The sequence below is a fragment of the Manis javanica genome, chromosome 3, assembly GCF_040802235.1.
Source record: "Manis javanica isolate MJ-LG chromosome 3, MJ_LKY, whole genome shotgun sequence".
In the NCBI taxonomy this organism is placed as follows: domain Eukaryota; kingdom Metazoa; phylum Chordata; class Mammalia; order Pholidota; family Manidae; genus Manis; species Manis javanica.
Genome location: NC_133158.1, coordinates 58,973,827 through 58,988,102, shown reverse-complemented (window position 1 = coordinate 58,988,102; position 14,276 = coordinate 58,973,827). Strand labels below are relative to the sequence as shown.

The following is a 14,276-nucleotide window of genomic DNA, read 5'->3' as shown; positions in this document are numbered from 1 at the left end:
GAGAGCTATGGCCTCGGAAGACGACCCGCCGTCCCCGCTGCTCGTGCGCGTAAGGGAGTCCGTCCCGCGGCTACCGTGGAAGCTGGAGAAGTACTTCCAGAGCCGGAAGGCGGACGGCGGGGAGTGCACCGTCCGGCGCGGCGGCGGCGGCGCCCAGGGCCCCTTCGAGGTGCAGTTCAGGGAAAGGGCAGGTGAGCTGCCGCGCAGGGGGCGCCCCGACCCGGTTCAGGCTGACCTGGGAGAGGGCGCGGGACACAGTACGGCACCGTCCGGTGGGGGACGGGAGCCGGGGCTCCCGCTGCCCAGAGGCGCAGCCCGACCACGGAGGCCGGGGTTCCGGAAGTGCCCGGTGCCTGATGCGCTCTGACAGCGGTTAGACGTGACGCTTGCCAGGATCCTCGCCTGACTCGAATTTCTTAGCTCTTAGAACACTCTTCTCTCTCCCTGAACCTCGCAGGTACCTCATCTTTTAGGTATTCCACTTTTATGTTTTAAATAGTTATACCATTGATTTATTTTTGACAATGACATGAGACAAAAGAATAAAGTCACCTGGAGATGAAGAAAGTGAACATTTCGGCCTATTTTTTTGCAGCCTTTTGCTATGAATGTCAGTCAACATATATTTACAAAGTTCTGAGTCTGCATTTTGATACCTGCTTTTTCCACTTAACTTTATATATGAGTATTATTCCATATCATTGTAATGGGAAATGGACAGTTTCAGATACAGGGCTTTTAGTGAGTGGATGACATTCCATTACTTCTACAGTAAAACTTCAGCTGCCCACTGTAGAGTTCAAATAGGTCCCTGACATCCCCTATCACCAACCTACCATTCCAGGATGCGGGGAGCAGGGTACGGATGCATGTAAAAGGATTATTTGAAATCTCTCCCATTCCTATGTGTATGTATGTGTTTACTGTCTCCACTGAAGCTAAGGAGAGAGTGTTGAAAAAAGGAACTCACCAAATGGAGGTTGATAACAAACCTGTGACTATTATCCTGGAATCCGTTGAAAATTTCTTGGCCCAGCCAAGAGAAGGGGCAAAGTCTGACGAGAAGCATCCAAACAAAAAACATATTCCTGTTGCGGAGGAGTGCTGTGTCCAAAAGGTGAGTATTGACAGAAGCGGCTGGTGTGTTCCGGCAACTTTCTCTCCAGTCACCATACCTTTCATTATTCGTCCAATGACCATTTGCCAAGAAGAGGCTAGATTCAGTAACTATTTTGAAGGAAGATCTAGATGTTACACGCTGGGGAAATAGCAGTGCAGACCTTGAGAGGAAGCACAGCTTCAGAAATCTCCCCTCTGTTACATTCAGTTTACTTCTGTCCTTGTTAGCCTAATCTGCGGCCGTTGTCTTATATTTGAGCTTCTGAAGGGCAGGGTTTAGAAGGCCCAGCAACATTGCATATAGTTGGTTGTTTAAAAAAAAAAAAAAAAAGGAGGGGGGCTAAAGAAGAGAAAAAAAGGTAATAAGAAAATAAATCCTCCCCAGATTTATGGCTCCCTTGCAGGCTCTCAGACTTTTGTGAGAACCGTACATAGCAACTCGCCCAGAAAGAAATGCCTTCCCTCCACCTCATTCCCCAAGGTCAAGCAGAGAGCGACAGCTCTAGAATCCAGACTTCCTGTGGGTGTCCACTGAGTTTTAAAAAGTGCTTATGCCCAGGCTCTACATTTACACCAGAATCTCTGAAGCCTAGTCTTTAAAAAAAAAACTCCCCAGGGCAGTCTACTGTGCAGATGAGACTGTAGCATGCTGCCACAGCTGCAAAAAGGGTTTGAAAGAAATTGTCCTCTGCTGAGGGAAGACATAGTAGTCATTTCTTTAGTCTCTAGACATGCTCCTGAGAAGAGACCATAAGCCTGGATGTCTGAGAGATGTTATTTATTCCTTTTAAAATTTCAGATCTTTCTTGGTGTCACAGCTGACCTGAACTGTAACCTGTTCTCTAAAGAGCAGAGGGAACACATAACCTCTCTCTGCCCCAATATCAGAAAAATGGAGGGCAATGATGGAATTGAGAAGGTGTATGGTAACTTCAGAGATATTGAAAAAATACATGAATTCCTGAATGCACAGCTCCTGAAGAGTAAACAGAAACATGACTCTTCGCCTGTGACAACACAGAGGGAGCCCTTCCATCTGCAGGACAGGTGTGTTTCTCCCTCTGAGCAAAAAATCACATCAGCAGAGAAAAGCAACCGTTATGAAGCTTCCTTGTGTTCACTTGAATACTTCAGATATATTTATCCTGATAAAATAGACTCAATAGAGAAAAAATTTGGTATAAAAATAAAAATTCAGGAGACTTCTCCGAATATGGGCTATGTAGACTTCACCTCTAGTCAAGCAGGTAACCTCAAAGCAGCTCATGAGTCTTTTGCCAGTGAATTTCAGAAGAGTGTAGGAACTCTGAATCAAGTTTGTATCACCTTAGCAGATAGTCAACAGGCAAAGGAAGTCAAACAACAGTTGAATCAGCAGTTTACAAAGCTCCTTATAAAGCAGAAAGGAGGAGAATTAACTCTCCTTGGGCCCCTAGATGACACCTCAGCTGCCAAACATTTTTTTGCCTCCAAAATGACTGAAAGTCATGTCAAGGTACCTATGAAAATATTGACCCCCAGGCACATGATGAATGGAATTGAGGTTGACACTGCTCGTTATAAGCTTTTAGAAGCTGAATTACTCCAGGCGATATCAGAGATTGAAAAGAAGTATAACACTCAAAGGAAGATTGTGGGAAAAGCTCAGAAAACCTGCATTCTATTCGAACCAAAGGACAAGGAGGTAGATCTGTCTGTGCATGCTTATGCAAGTTTCGTTGATGCCTATCAACAGGTCTCATGTCAGCTGGTGAGAGAAGTTTTTTCACTTTTGGGCAAGGAGACAAAGCACTTATCTGGGACCAAGTTCACTGACGACTTTAGAGAAAGGCATCCAAATATACACTTCGCACTAACTCAGGAGTCAGCTGTTTTGACTGGGTTGCCAAATCACCTTGCAAAGGCAAAGCAGTATGTCTTAAAAAGATGGGCAATGTCTCCATCCGCTGGAGAGAAATGGAATGCAACGCCCATGGACATTGATAGTACTGATTCAAAAACAGCTTCCCCAAGATTCCAGCACTTTGCCAGTTCTGGGGTGTCAGGAGTAGATAAGGAAGAGGACACATGTGTCATCTGTCTGGACATCATGAGAAACAAACGAGTGCTACCAAAGTGCAAGCATGAATTCTGCACCCCTTGTATCGACAAAGCCCTGTCCTATAAGCCGACCTGTCCTGTGTGCCAGACTTCCTATGGTATCCAGAAAGGGAATCAGCCAGAAGGAACAATGTATGTCACTGTCACAAAACACTCACTTCCAGGTTATGAATCCTGTGGCTCCATTATGATTCATTATAATATGAAAGGAGGCACACAAACAGTAAGTGTTCCTGAGGTTCGTGGGTTTCTTTCCAGTATGCTGGGCTTACAAGAGTCAAAGAGGCTGTCTATTGCCAATTAGCGTATTTCCCAGGGGATTATTTCTCTGGTCATGTGCAAGTGCACTACATGGTGCTAAAAGTAGCAATGTTTGCTTATAACTTAGGGACCTTTTGTGTTTATTAAGGGAGAGAGAGGGTGGGTGGTGATTATGTGTTAGACTGGGGGACATCAGGAAGATGGATAGTGTTCCCAGTTTGAATTTAGGGGAAGAGGAGAAATATGACTTATTGGGAATATGAGCAAACCTTCAATACTTTTTTTGCTTTAGATTTGCTCTATCTGCAAATGAACATATCTGTTCATACAGTCGTATGTAAACCCAGAAGTGTTTTCATGTGACATTTTCTTGTCTTCATACAGGAAGAGCACCCAAACCCAGGCAAGAGCTATCCTGGAATACAGCGAACTGCATACTTGCCTGATAATGAAGAAGGAAAGGAGGTTTTGAGATTGCTTCGTAGGGCCTTTGAGCAAAAGCTTATCTTCACAGTGGGGTACTCTCGAGTATTGGGACTCTCAGATGTAATTACCTGGAATGATATACACCATAAAACGAGCCGTCAAGGGGGACCAGAAATGTGAGAGCCTTTTGAAAACATAATGGTTGCTTAAATAGAATTTATAGGTTGTAAAATTTGGCAGTTTGAGGATGTGACCGAAAGGATACTATTTACAGCAGTGGAATTGGGTAAGCTAAAGTATTTTGAAAGAGGCTTATCTGGAGGATAATTGCAAAGGAAGAAAGATTGTTTCCTATCACCTTCTATCCTCCCAATCACAAAGTATCATATGGTTACATGATTTTGCATCCAAGGGCAAGGGACTTCAGAATCTGAGATGAATGGTACCTAAGGTGATTTAATTTGGAGTTTCTTGTGAGGATGTAAGGCTTTGTGAGAGTCACTGCTTATCACAAGCTGAAAATAAAAAGCCTTGTTGGAAGGTAGATCCTGGGCAGACAGCTAGCTAGGCTCACTTACTAGTTAAAGAACTCACATCTGCACAGTTACAAATGATTATAAATCATTTGCCTTCTGGATTCCTTATGAATGTTTGCAACACTGATTATTAATGCCAGGGATTCCTGTAGAGACTCCTTAAAACCATTTGTGATGAGGCTGAGGGGTTTTTTCCTTCTGCAGGTATGGCTACCCTGATCCTAATTATCTGAAACGTGTCAAACAGGAGCTGAAAGATAAAGGAATTGAGTAAGAAGACTACTGGAAGATGTCTTGAGCCAAGCTTCCAAAAGACACAGTTGAAGAAGCAGAGTGAATGCCAATCTAAATCCTTATGTAGAAACACCTGGAAAAGTTTTCATCTAAGAAACAGTTTGTATAAGAGTAAGGATCTTCAGTTGAAACACTAGTTGCCAATTGATCCTCTTTTTATTGCTGTCTCTGGGGTGATCCTTTAGTTTTTTTGTTTGTTTGTCCATTAAGTATCCTAAAAGCAAAATCCTAGTGTGAATGGGAGAGAAAAGGGCTATGGTTATGGTTCCCCTCCATCCTTCATGGCCAGAAGAGTGGCCCAGAGCAGAAATCAAACAACCTTTGGAAATAAAAAGGCTGTTGTTTTTCACAGCACAGAACCTGGTATACAGTTGGTACTTCATAAATTTTTGTCGCTTGACTCAGGTTGCTAGTAACCCAGAAGAGGGATATATGCTCCCTGAATCTTTGGCACAGGTAGGATAAGGGAGCCATTTCTGGAGTCCTCACCTCTGATTTGCAAAACTGAGCTTCTTACTCCAAAACACTTGGCCTCTGAAGTCTGAGCAGGCCTCTAACTTGGTCCTTGCTTCCCCCTGATCCTTGTAATGTGCCATATGGGGTGTACTTGCCCTGCTAGTGTTAGGGTCCAGGCTTCCGAGGCTTCCCCAGAGAACAAACTACACAGGCATAGAGATGTAAATTCAAGCAAAGTCTTTATTCAGCCAACTAGTTGGGGTCCAAGTCAGCCCGATGCAGCGGGTCTCAACAAGGACCCCGAGCACTCAGAGCCAAGGGTTTATATAGCAATTTCAAAGCACTTAACTCATAGCAATTTTCTATAACTATACATTATTCTTGCAAGACATATATCCTGGGGTTAAGCAAGGGCAGGGTAAGACTACTCCTCAATGGTTAGGGAGGTTCTGCACGATAAGCTTGGTATGTAAGATTTACTGACCAAGGTTAGCTGACCAAGGGTCACAGCTGCCCACCACCGGTGCTCATGATTAACTTGTTTTTCAAGGCCTTACCCAGTTCCAGTTTTTCTTTCTAAGTCACATACTCAGAAAATGGCTACTAGGCCTTTAAGATGGCTATGCTTATGCTAACCTATTTCTATTCTTACAGTAAAATTGTAACATTTCCAGAATATCTTGCCTGGCTTTAGTACATCTGCCTATCAGTAGGTGTTCAGTGGTGAAAGAACTATGGCTTTAGTGCATTTGCATCACTCCTCAGGGGTGGAGAGAAGTTCATCTCCATATCAATGGGTAATTACCTGGGCAACAGAGGGCTTTATCTGTACCTGAGAAGTGGGAAGGGCCTCTTTTTAGCTTCTGTCGGAGCAGAAAAGAGAGAACCGGCCCAGACTGCAGTTTGAGCAATAAACGGATTTTAAACTTTATTTCTCCCTTTGACTGATTTCAGTTTTTAGAGGTATTTTGCCCCCGTATTTCCTCTCCCCGGACTTAAATCTGGCAGTAGTCTACAGGATTCCTCTGAACCTGAAATCTGTCATAATGGGTGCGACCTTTAGGAGGGCCACCCCTAGAAATGATAGGAAAAAGTGGTGCTCATGCCAAGGCAAGTGTGTCTACACTCGTGTGGTCGTGAAGGCGCCACCACTGCTGCTGGCCATGCCAACCCCTGCCCATGGCCCAAGCCTAAGGCTACTGCTTCTGCCACTGCTGCTGCTCCTGCTGCCAGCTGGATCCTGGTCACAACTATGGAAAGGAGCAGAGGTCCAGGTCACTTTGATAGGGAAGCAACTGGCTGCTGTGTACCACGCCTTGCTGGCTACGGAGCCCATCGCTGAAACAGCTCCGACCAAGGTAATAACCTCCTATCCCATCGCAGGGTGGGTACAAGACTCCCCACAGTAAGGATGAGTAGATGTGGACTTCTTCAGGTTGGAAATCAATGAAGGTTCCCTGTAACCATAGGTTGAGGACCTGTTGATTCCAATGGTGCCAAGAGGATATGGGTGTCAGGAGCCAGGCGTCTGCGGCCATTGTTTCCAGGAACAGTTTCCAGCGGAGAGAGGGGTCCATCTCAGCATGTGGTGAGGAGGTCACGTGAGGGTGAGGGGTCTTCCGTGGCCAGAAGCTGGTAGTTCCTGAGTAAAAGCTGGTTGAAAGCTTGATTAGAGATTTTCCCGACTTGGGATTTGATGAACTTTATTATACAGGGTAAGAAGAGACAGACAAGAAGAATGACTATTATGGGGCCTGCAATGGGCCAGAGCCAGGTGAGGAGGGGGTTTGTTAGTATTGACGAGAATGGGTTGGAATTGGAAGCAGAGTGGAGGCTGGAGGCAAGGTCAGTGAGTTTGGTGATGTCAGTTTCTACAATGCCGGATTCGTTGATGTAATAGCAGCACTCTTCCTGGAGGAAGACGCAGGTGCCACCCTTCTCGGCTGTAAGCAGATCTAGGGCCCGCCGGTTTTGAAGGGTGACTTTAGCTAGCGAAGTGACTTGTCTTTGGAGAGAGGCTAGGGAATCGGCAGTGGATGCCAGGGCTCCCTCAAGTTTGGCGTCGAGATCTCTAACTGCCCATAGAGAGTGACCCAAGGCTCCTCCTGAAAACCCCACCCCAATGGCTGAGGTGATTAAAGAGATACCGACCATGATGGGAAGGAAAGCAGCCCTTTTTGTGCGCGAGTGCAAGGGAGGTTGGAGCTCAAGGAATTCTGCCATGCTGTAAAGTGTAAGCTGTGGGATTAGGGTGACGAGAATGCAGGGTGTATCGGAGTTGAGAGGCAGTGAGTTGAAAAGGCTGCCATTACACCAAAAGAAGTGTCCCGGTTGTGTAAAAGTCTTGGAGCCGGAGGTAGGGGTGTAGATAGAGAGGCAGTGAAGTGCACTGGAGGGGGGTGGAGTTGGGCCTACACAGTGGTGGATGGTGAGATTATCTGGGTATTCTGGCTCCCATAGGGGTATGTCTGCCAGGGGACGGAGGGGTTGTCCTTCTGCATGGAAGGAGTAGTTGGAAATATTAAGGGGCACGGCGGCCAGCAGTGGGCGCTGTAGTGATGCGCACAAGAAACAATTGGCGGTGTTGAGGGTGTGGTTGAGAAAGATGGTGGTGTCTTGAATGAGCTGTAACCAAGAGTAGGAGGAATAAGATGAAGAGGCGCCGTCAAGAGTTTGGATAATGACCTTTTCGGAATGTCTGATATCTGATGCAACTTGAGAGATCTGGGAGCGAGAGGGAACATACTCTCGAGAGATATGAAGGGTACCGTGGGGGGTCGAGGACCCCTTGTAGTAAACTGAGGCTGTTACTCCAGCAGCCCATCGAGAGTCCCAGGGATCTGGGATTGATAAGGAGAATGAGCCGTTGGGATATTTCATGAAACGGTTGGAGGAGTAATACTGTGGGTACTGGAAGTCACCCATGTAGTGAATGGTGCAAGACCAGTAGGGGCATCCCCCGTAGGTGTCTGGCCATCGCCTGCAATAGGCTTGTCTTTGGTCATAGAGGAAGCAGAGGTAGGGAGAATAAAGGTAGCTGTAAATGAATACTTCAGTGGAGGGAGGAAAGTGGAGGTACAAAGGCTCAGAGCAGCCTTTCAGAGGGCAGTCTGATGTGGCAATGAGGGCAGTAACTTTTGTTTGATGCTGTGTGTAAGTCTGCTTGACTTTGAATCGCCATACAAAGGAGGATGGGGCAGCAGGGAAGACAATAGGAATGAGGGAAAAAAGCGAGAGAGCAGTAAAGGAGGAAAAAGTCATGATTCAGGTATGGATGGCAAAGAGGGTGCACGGGAGATGCGGAGCTTCAAGGGATCAGAGGGATGAGGCGTGGTAGAGTAGACAGCGTCTTGGGCTGTGTCCGAAGGACTCTGGATTGTGACTGATGGGTCTTGGGTGTCCAGAGAAGGTGAGTCTTGGGTATTTGGTTTCAACCTGGAGATATGAATCCAAGGGGTGACAGAGTTATCAGGCAGTGAGAGCTTGGCAGCCGAGGGGGTGCAGAGAATAACTGGGTGTGGACCTTCCCATTTCGGGGTGAGAGAGGGCTGATCCTCTGGTGGCTTATAAAACACTAGTTGGCCGGGCTGTAAGACAGGAGGATTTTGGGAGGCGGATGGATCAGGAAGGAGCCAATCTTGATATTTCCACAATTCAGTGCGGAGGAGAGAGAGTAGTGGAAGGGCTATATTGGGAGGAATTGGTCCTTTGTGGGAAGGGAGCCCCGGGGGTAGAATCGGGCGGCCATACATGATCTCAAAGGGTGACAAGAAGGAAGGTTTTTTTGGGAGGGCTCGAATGCGGAGTAGAGCTAAGGGAAGTAAGCGAACCCAGTCAAGGTGTAGTTCTAGAGATAGTTTGGTCAGGATGTCTTTTAGAGTCCTATTGGCTCTTTCTACTTTTCCTGAAGCTTGTGGTCGATAAGGACAATGTAAATGCCAGGGGAGCGAGAGCGACTTGGAGAGGTTCTGGATAATTTGGGCAGTGAACTCAGGGCCGTTATCTGATTGGAGGGAAGTGGGCATCCCGAACCTAGGAAAGATCTGGGTGAGGAGGATAGAGGCAACTACGGATGCTCGTTTGTTAGTGGTGGGGAAAGCTTCAACCCATCCTGAAAATGTATCTACTAGCACGAGTAGGTATCTGGTACGTCGTACAGGGGGCATGTTAGTGAAGTCTATTTGCCAATCTGCAGCGGGGACATTACCCCTTGCTTGATGAGCCGGGAAGGGTCGGGCTTTGAGGGGGGTATTAGGGTTAGTGCATTGGCAGATGGTGCACTTGCAGGTTATTTGGTTAAGTAGGGTTTTGTCTTCAGGAGAGAGAGGAAAAAAAGATTGTAAAAAATGGATTAAGGATTGGGGGCTGGGGTGGAACAGGTCATGTAAGAGGCGGAAGAGAGACTCTTTGTCCTGAGAGCAGAGGGCATCTTGTGATAAGGCTAAAACTGCAAGGGCAGACGGATTGTTGCCTGGTGCGTTTTCTGATAGGGCAACTGACCGGGCTACTCTGTCGGCCTTGTTGTTACCTCTTGCAATGGGGGAGTCATCTTTTTTATGTGATTTGCAGTGGACTATGCCTAGTCGGTGTGGGAGTTGTGAAGCCTCTAAAAGTTTAGTAATTAAGGCTGAATTAGTTATGGAATTCCCTTTTGTGGTGAGGAGGCCTCGTTCTTTCCATACTGCCGCGTGGGACAAGAGAATGTGGAATACGTACTTGGAGTCAGTGTACAATGTGAGAGACGTGTCCCGGGCCAGAGTGCAAGCTCTGGTGGCTGCAATGAGTTCAGCCTGCTGATTGGTTGTACCAGGGGGTAGGGCTCGTGCTTCAATGACATCTTCGAGGGAGACTACTGCATATCCTGAGTAGTGGATGCCCTCATGTTTAAAGGAGGACCCATCAGTAAACCAGATGAGGTCGGAGTGTGAGAGGGCTCCTTCGGAGATCGTGGAGTGGCATGGAAGGAAGTTGTGAAGGGCTTCTAGGCAATCATGCGAGGGAGTATGAGGAGAGTAGGGCAGAGAAAGAAGAGTGGCCGGATTTAGGGGCGGGCAGGGGAGGAAAGAAATGTTTGGATTTTGGAGGAAAGAGGACAGTAAGGTGAGGAGTCTGGAGGGGGGGAGAGTCTGTAAACTTTTGTAGGTTAAGAGATCTTTTAGGTGATGTGGGGACAGAATGGTAAGTGGCGCTCCGAATGTTAGTTTATGAGCTTCTTTCTGCAAGAGCTGTCCAGCGGCTAATGCCCATAGGCAGGGGGCCCATCCCCGAACTGTGGGGTCTAATTGCTTGGAGAGATAAGCTACTGGGGCAAAGGATGGGCCATAATATTGGCCTAGGACTCCTAGAGCTTGACTGGACCTCTCATGAATGTATAATGAGAAGGGTTTTGACAAATCAGGGAGATGGAGAGCTGGAGCTTTTACAAGGGCTTGACGGAGCTTAATGAAGGAGTGTCGGGGTGAGGATGATAATGGTTCTTCAGGGGGGCCCTTGCTGAGGTCGTATAGGGGTCTTGCCAACAGGGAGAAGTTAGGGATCCACGCTCTAAAATACCCAGCCAAGCCTAGAAAGGAAAGGATTTCTGTCTTGGTTTTGGGAACGGGCAGGTCAGAGAGGAGTCGTTTTCTGTCTAAGGTAATGGACTTTCTTTGCTGAGACAGAAGGAATCCAAGGTAAGTGACAGAAGGGGAAGAGATTTGAGCTTTGGCAGGGGATACTCGGTAACCTCTGGAAGCTAGAAGGTTAAGTAGAGACGCAGTGTCAAGTTGAGACTGTTCCCACGAGGGACTGCAGAGCAGAAGATCATCTACATATTGTAATAAAGTGGACTCGGGGTGATCATGGTGAAACTGTTTGAGGTCTTGAGCTAGGACTTGTCCAAAAATATGGGGACTATCTCGGAAGCCTTGTGGTAAAACTGTCCAAGTAAGCTGAACAGAATGTCTGGTGTATGGGTCCGTCCAGGTGAAGGCAAAAAAATCTTGGGAGGAGGGGTCTAGGGGAATAGAAAAAAATGCGTCCTTGAGATCTAGGACTGAGAAGTGGGATGCAGAAGCAGGGATCTGCGATAAAAGGGTGTATGGATTTGGAACTAAGGGATGGATAGGGACAACGGCTATGTTGATGAGGCGAAGGTCTTGGACAAGGCGGAAAGATCCGTTGTTTTTTTTAACAGCTAATATGGGGGTATTAAATGGGGAGTGAGTGGGTCTGAGGTAGTTTTTGTTTAAGAGATCTTGAATGATGGGTTGGAGGCCTATGAGGGCTGAAGTGGTTAGGGGGTATTGGGCCTGACAGATATACTGAGAGGGGTCACGTAATTTGATAGAGGCAGGGGGACATAGGGCCATGGAGGGGCTTGTAATGTCCCAAACTTTGGGATTTACAGGGTGTATAAGGGCAGAACTGGAGCTTTCATTGGGTAGAGGGGGGCTGTCGGCTATGAGGACCATCAGAAAGGGAGTACTGGGGGCTGTGGGATTGGATATAGTTATGGAAACGTGGAGGAGGGAAAGGATGTCCCGTCCTAGTAAGGGGATGGGACACTGGGGCATAACTAGGAAGGAGTGGGAGAAAGGTATGGGACTGTCTAGGATTGTGCATAAAAGGGGGGGGGTTTCAATGGGAAAATCTGTTTACCTCCTACCCCGACTATAGGAGTAATGGCTGGCGTGGTAGGGCCCCGGTATTCTCGCAAGACTGAGAAGGTGGCTCCTGTATCTAGGAGGAAGGAGATGGGGCGACCGTCTACTGTTAAAGTAACCCTGGGCTCCTGTTTGGTGATGGAAATGGTCGGGCGAGAAGCCCCCGGGCCCCGTCAATCTTCTTCTGCCAGCCCCACTACGGTGGGCTTAGGATGGGGGTTGTTCGTCCAGCCTCCCCTTCGGGTGGTTGGGCAATCAGACCCCCAGTGGCCCTTTTTGTGGCATCTGGGGCATGGGGTGGTAGGAGATCTGGGGGAGGGGCACGCCCTTGACCAATGTCCCTCTTTTCCGCACTTGAAACAAGCTCCTTGGGGGGGCTTGTCTGTAGAGGGGCGCCCAGGTTGTGGTTTTATCAGCTGGGCCAACATCTGGAAATTGGCCTGATCAGCTTTTTGTTTACGGCGTTCTTTCTCCTCCTCCCGGTTATGGAAGACTTTAAAGGCCACTGTTAGGATCTCAGTCTGTGGGGTAGCGGGGCCCTGTTCTAACTTTTTGAGTTTAGCTTTAATGTCGGGGTAGCTTTGAGCTAGGAAGTATGTCATAAGGACCTGTCTTCCTTCAGGTGTTTCTGGGTCCAGGCTGGTATACTGTAATAGGGCTTGAGTGAGTCTATCTAAGAACTCGGAGGGGGTTTCATCTCTCTTTTGAATTATGTCTTGGAGCTTTTGAAAATTGACTACTTTACGAGCTGCCTTTTTTAGACCTGCTATTAAGCAGGAGGCAAAAATATCTCGAGAGTGGAGACCCACAGCGGTGTTATAATCCCAGTGTGGGTCTTGTTCGGGGACAGCAATGGGACCAGGGGGACAGGTGGGGTCAGTCCTGTGGGTTTCGGTAGCATGCATTTGGGCGAAGTCCCAAGCTCGTCTACGCTCCTCAGGGAGGAGAGTATTGGCCAGGAGCATGAAGATGTCATGATGCGTGAGGCTGTAAGACTGGAGGGTCCATTGAAACTCCCTGATGTAGGTCGTGGGATCAGTGGAAAAGGAACCTAGGCGTTTCTCTAGTTGGGCTAAATCTCCTAAGGAGAAGGGGACGTGAACACGCAAGATGCCTTCGGATCCTGCTACTTCCCGGAGCGGGGCGATAATTTTGGGAGGCCCTCGGGACCGAGTCTGAGGGGGACTGAAGGGTTCTGGCTCAGTCTGTGCAGGGGAAACAGGTAATGGGGGCAAAGCCGCGATAATTTTGGGAGGCTCTCGGGACCGAATCTGAGGGGGCAAAGATGGACGAGGCTCTTGGAACTTAGTTAGAGGGGGGCTGAAAGGCTCAGGCTTGATTTGCGGGAGGGGGGAAGGTGAGGGGGACAGAGGAGGAGGTGGTGAGGTGCAGGAGGAGATGGTGGAGGAGGGGGAAGGGAGAGGATGGGAGGCTTCTGCGGGGGTGGAGGCGGCGGCGGCGATAGAGGAAGGGGGAGGGGCTGTTGTAGGAGAAGAAGGGGAAGGGAGAGGATGGGAAGCTTCTGCCGCGGGGAAAGCGGCAGCGGTGGCGGCGGTAGAGGAAGGGGGAGGGGCTGTTGTAGAAGGAGAAGGGGAAGGGAGAGGATGGGAAGCTTCTGCTGCGGGGGAAGCGGCAGCGGCGGCGGAGGAAGCGGAAGGGGGGGGCGCTGTTGTAGGAGAAGAAGGGGAAGGGAGAGGACGGGAGGCTTCTGCCATGGGGAAAGAGGCGGCAGTGGCGGCGGAGGGTGGAGGGGTTGTAGGAGGGGGAGGGGCTGAAGGGGGAAGTCTGTATGGCGGAGGCTCGTCGGCCGGGTCAAAGGTAATTGAAGAGGGACTGGGAGTGTGTGGAGGGGAGGGAGACGGCTTGCAGGCTAGGAGAACTTTGGGCGGGGAGCAGGTGGTGCAGAGGCTGGGATTTTGAGCTAGGAGGCGAAAAGCTTCGATATAGGGAATCTCCTTCCATTTTTTCAGGCGCTGGCAGTAGTTAAAGAGATTGCGAGTGATGTTAGGATCAAGAGTTCCCCCTGCGGGCCATTGGTTGTTATTGTCTAGGGGGTATGTCGGCCAATCTTGGGAGCAATATTTACGGAGAAGTTTTGGTTTTATATCAGGCGTCAGGGAGAGGGTAGCCAGATGCTTAAGCAGGCATTCAAGAGGTGAACTTTCAGGGAGGGATGAGGAGGCTCCCATGGCTAAAGGACAGAGAAGGAGACAAACAGGGGAAGACGAACGGAGATCCTCAGACTGGAGGCAGACCACAAGGAGACAAAATGGCTAAAGGACAGAGAAGGAGACAAACAGGGGAAGACGAACGGGGATCCTCGGACTGGAGGCAGACCACAAGGAGACAAAGGGCGTCCCCGATGATCCTTGGTGGTCTGCGGAAACTCGTATACGAGTCGGAATTTCTTGGGAAGTGTGGGTCGTCACCCAAACTTCCC

The 14,276-nt window shown here is 48.6% G+C and overlaps 1 protein-coding gene across 2 annotated transcripts; it reads left to right on the top strand.

Moving 5' to 3' along the window:
* The first annotated feature begins 7 nt into the window (after positions 1-7).
* On the top strand, positions 8-5,102 carry DTX3L (deltex E3 ubiquitin ligase 3L). Of its 2 annotated transcripts, none has more exons than XM_017676906.3 (5): positions 8-191; positions 939-1,117; positions 1,919-3,442; positions 3,865-4,082; positions 4,647-5,102. In XM_017676906.3, the coding sequence occupies exons 1-5, from the start codon at positions 8-10 to the stop codon at positions 4,714-4,716; spliced, it is 2,175 nt and encodes a 724-aa protein (XP_017532395.2). In that variant the 3' UTR covers positions 4,717-5,102. The 2 variants fall into 2 exon arrangements, with proteins under 2 accessions (XP_017532395.2, XP_017532402.2); XM_017676913.3 differs by lacking the exon at positions 8-191 and adding an exon at positions 318-457.
* The last annotated feature ends 9,174 nt before the right edge of the window (positions 5,103-14,276 follow it).

What these genes read in the sequence shown, in the direction of transcription:
- DTX3L (XM_017676906.3), top strand. Translation starts at nt 8, where the DNA reads ATGGCCTCGGAAGACGACCCGCCGTCCCCGCTGCTCGTGCGCGTAAGG. An exon ending in AGGAGTGCTGTGTCCAAAAG is followed by an intron (nt 1,118 to 1,918) that starts GTGAGTATTGAC and finishes TTAAAATTTCAG; the next exon opens with ATCTTTCTTGGTGTCACAGC. An exon ending in CGTCAAGGGGGACCAGAAAT is followed by an intron (nt 4,083 to 4,646) that starts GTGAGAGCCTTT and finishes TTCCTTCTGCAG; the next exon opens with GTATGGCTACCCTGATCCTA.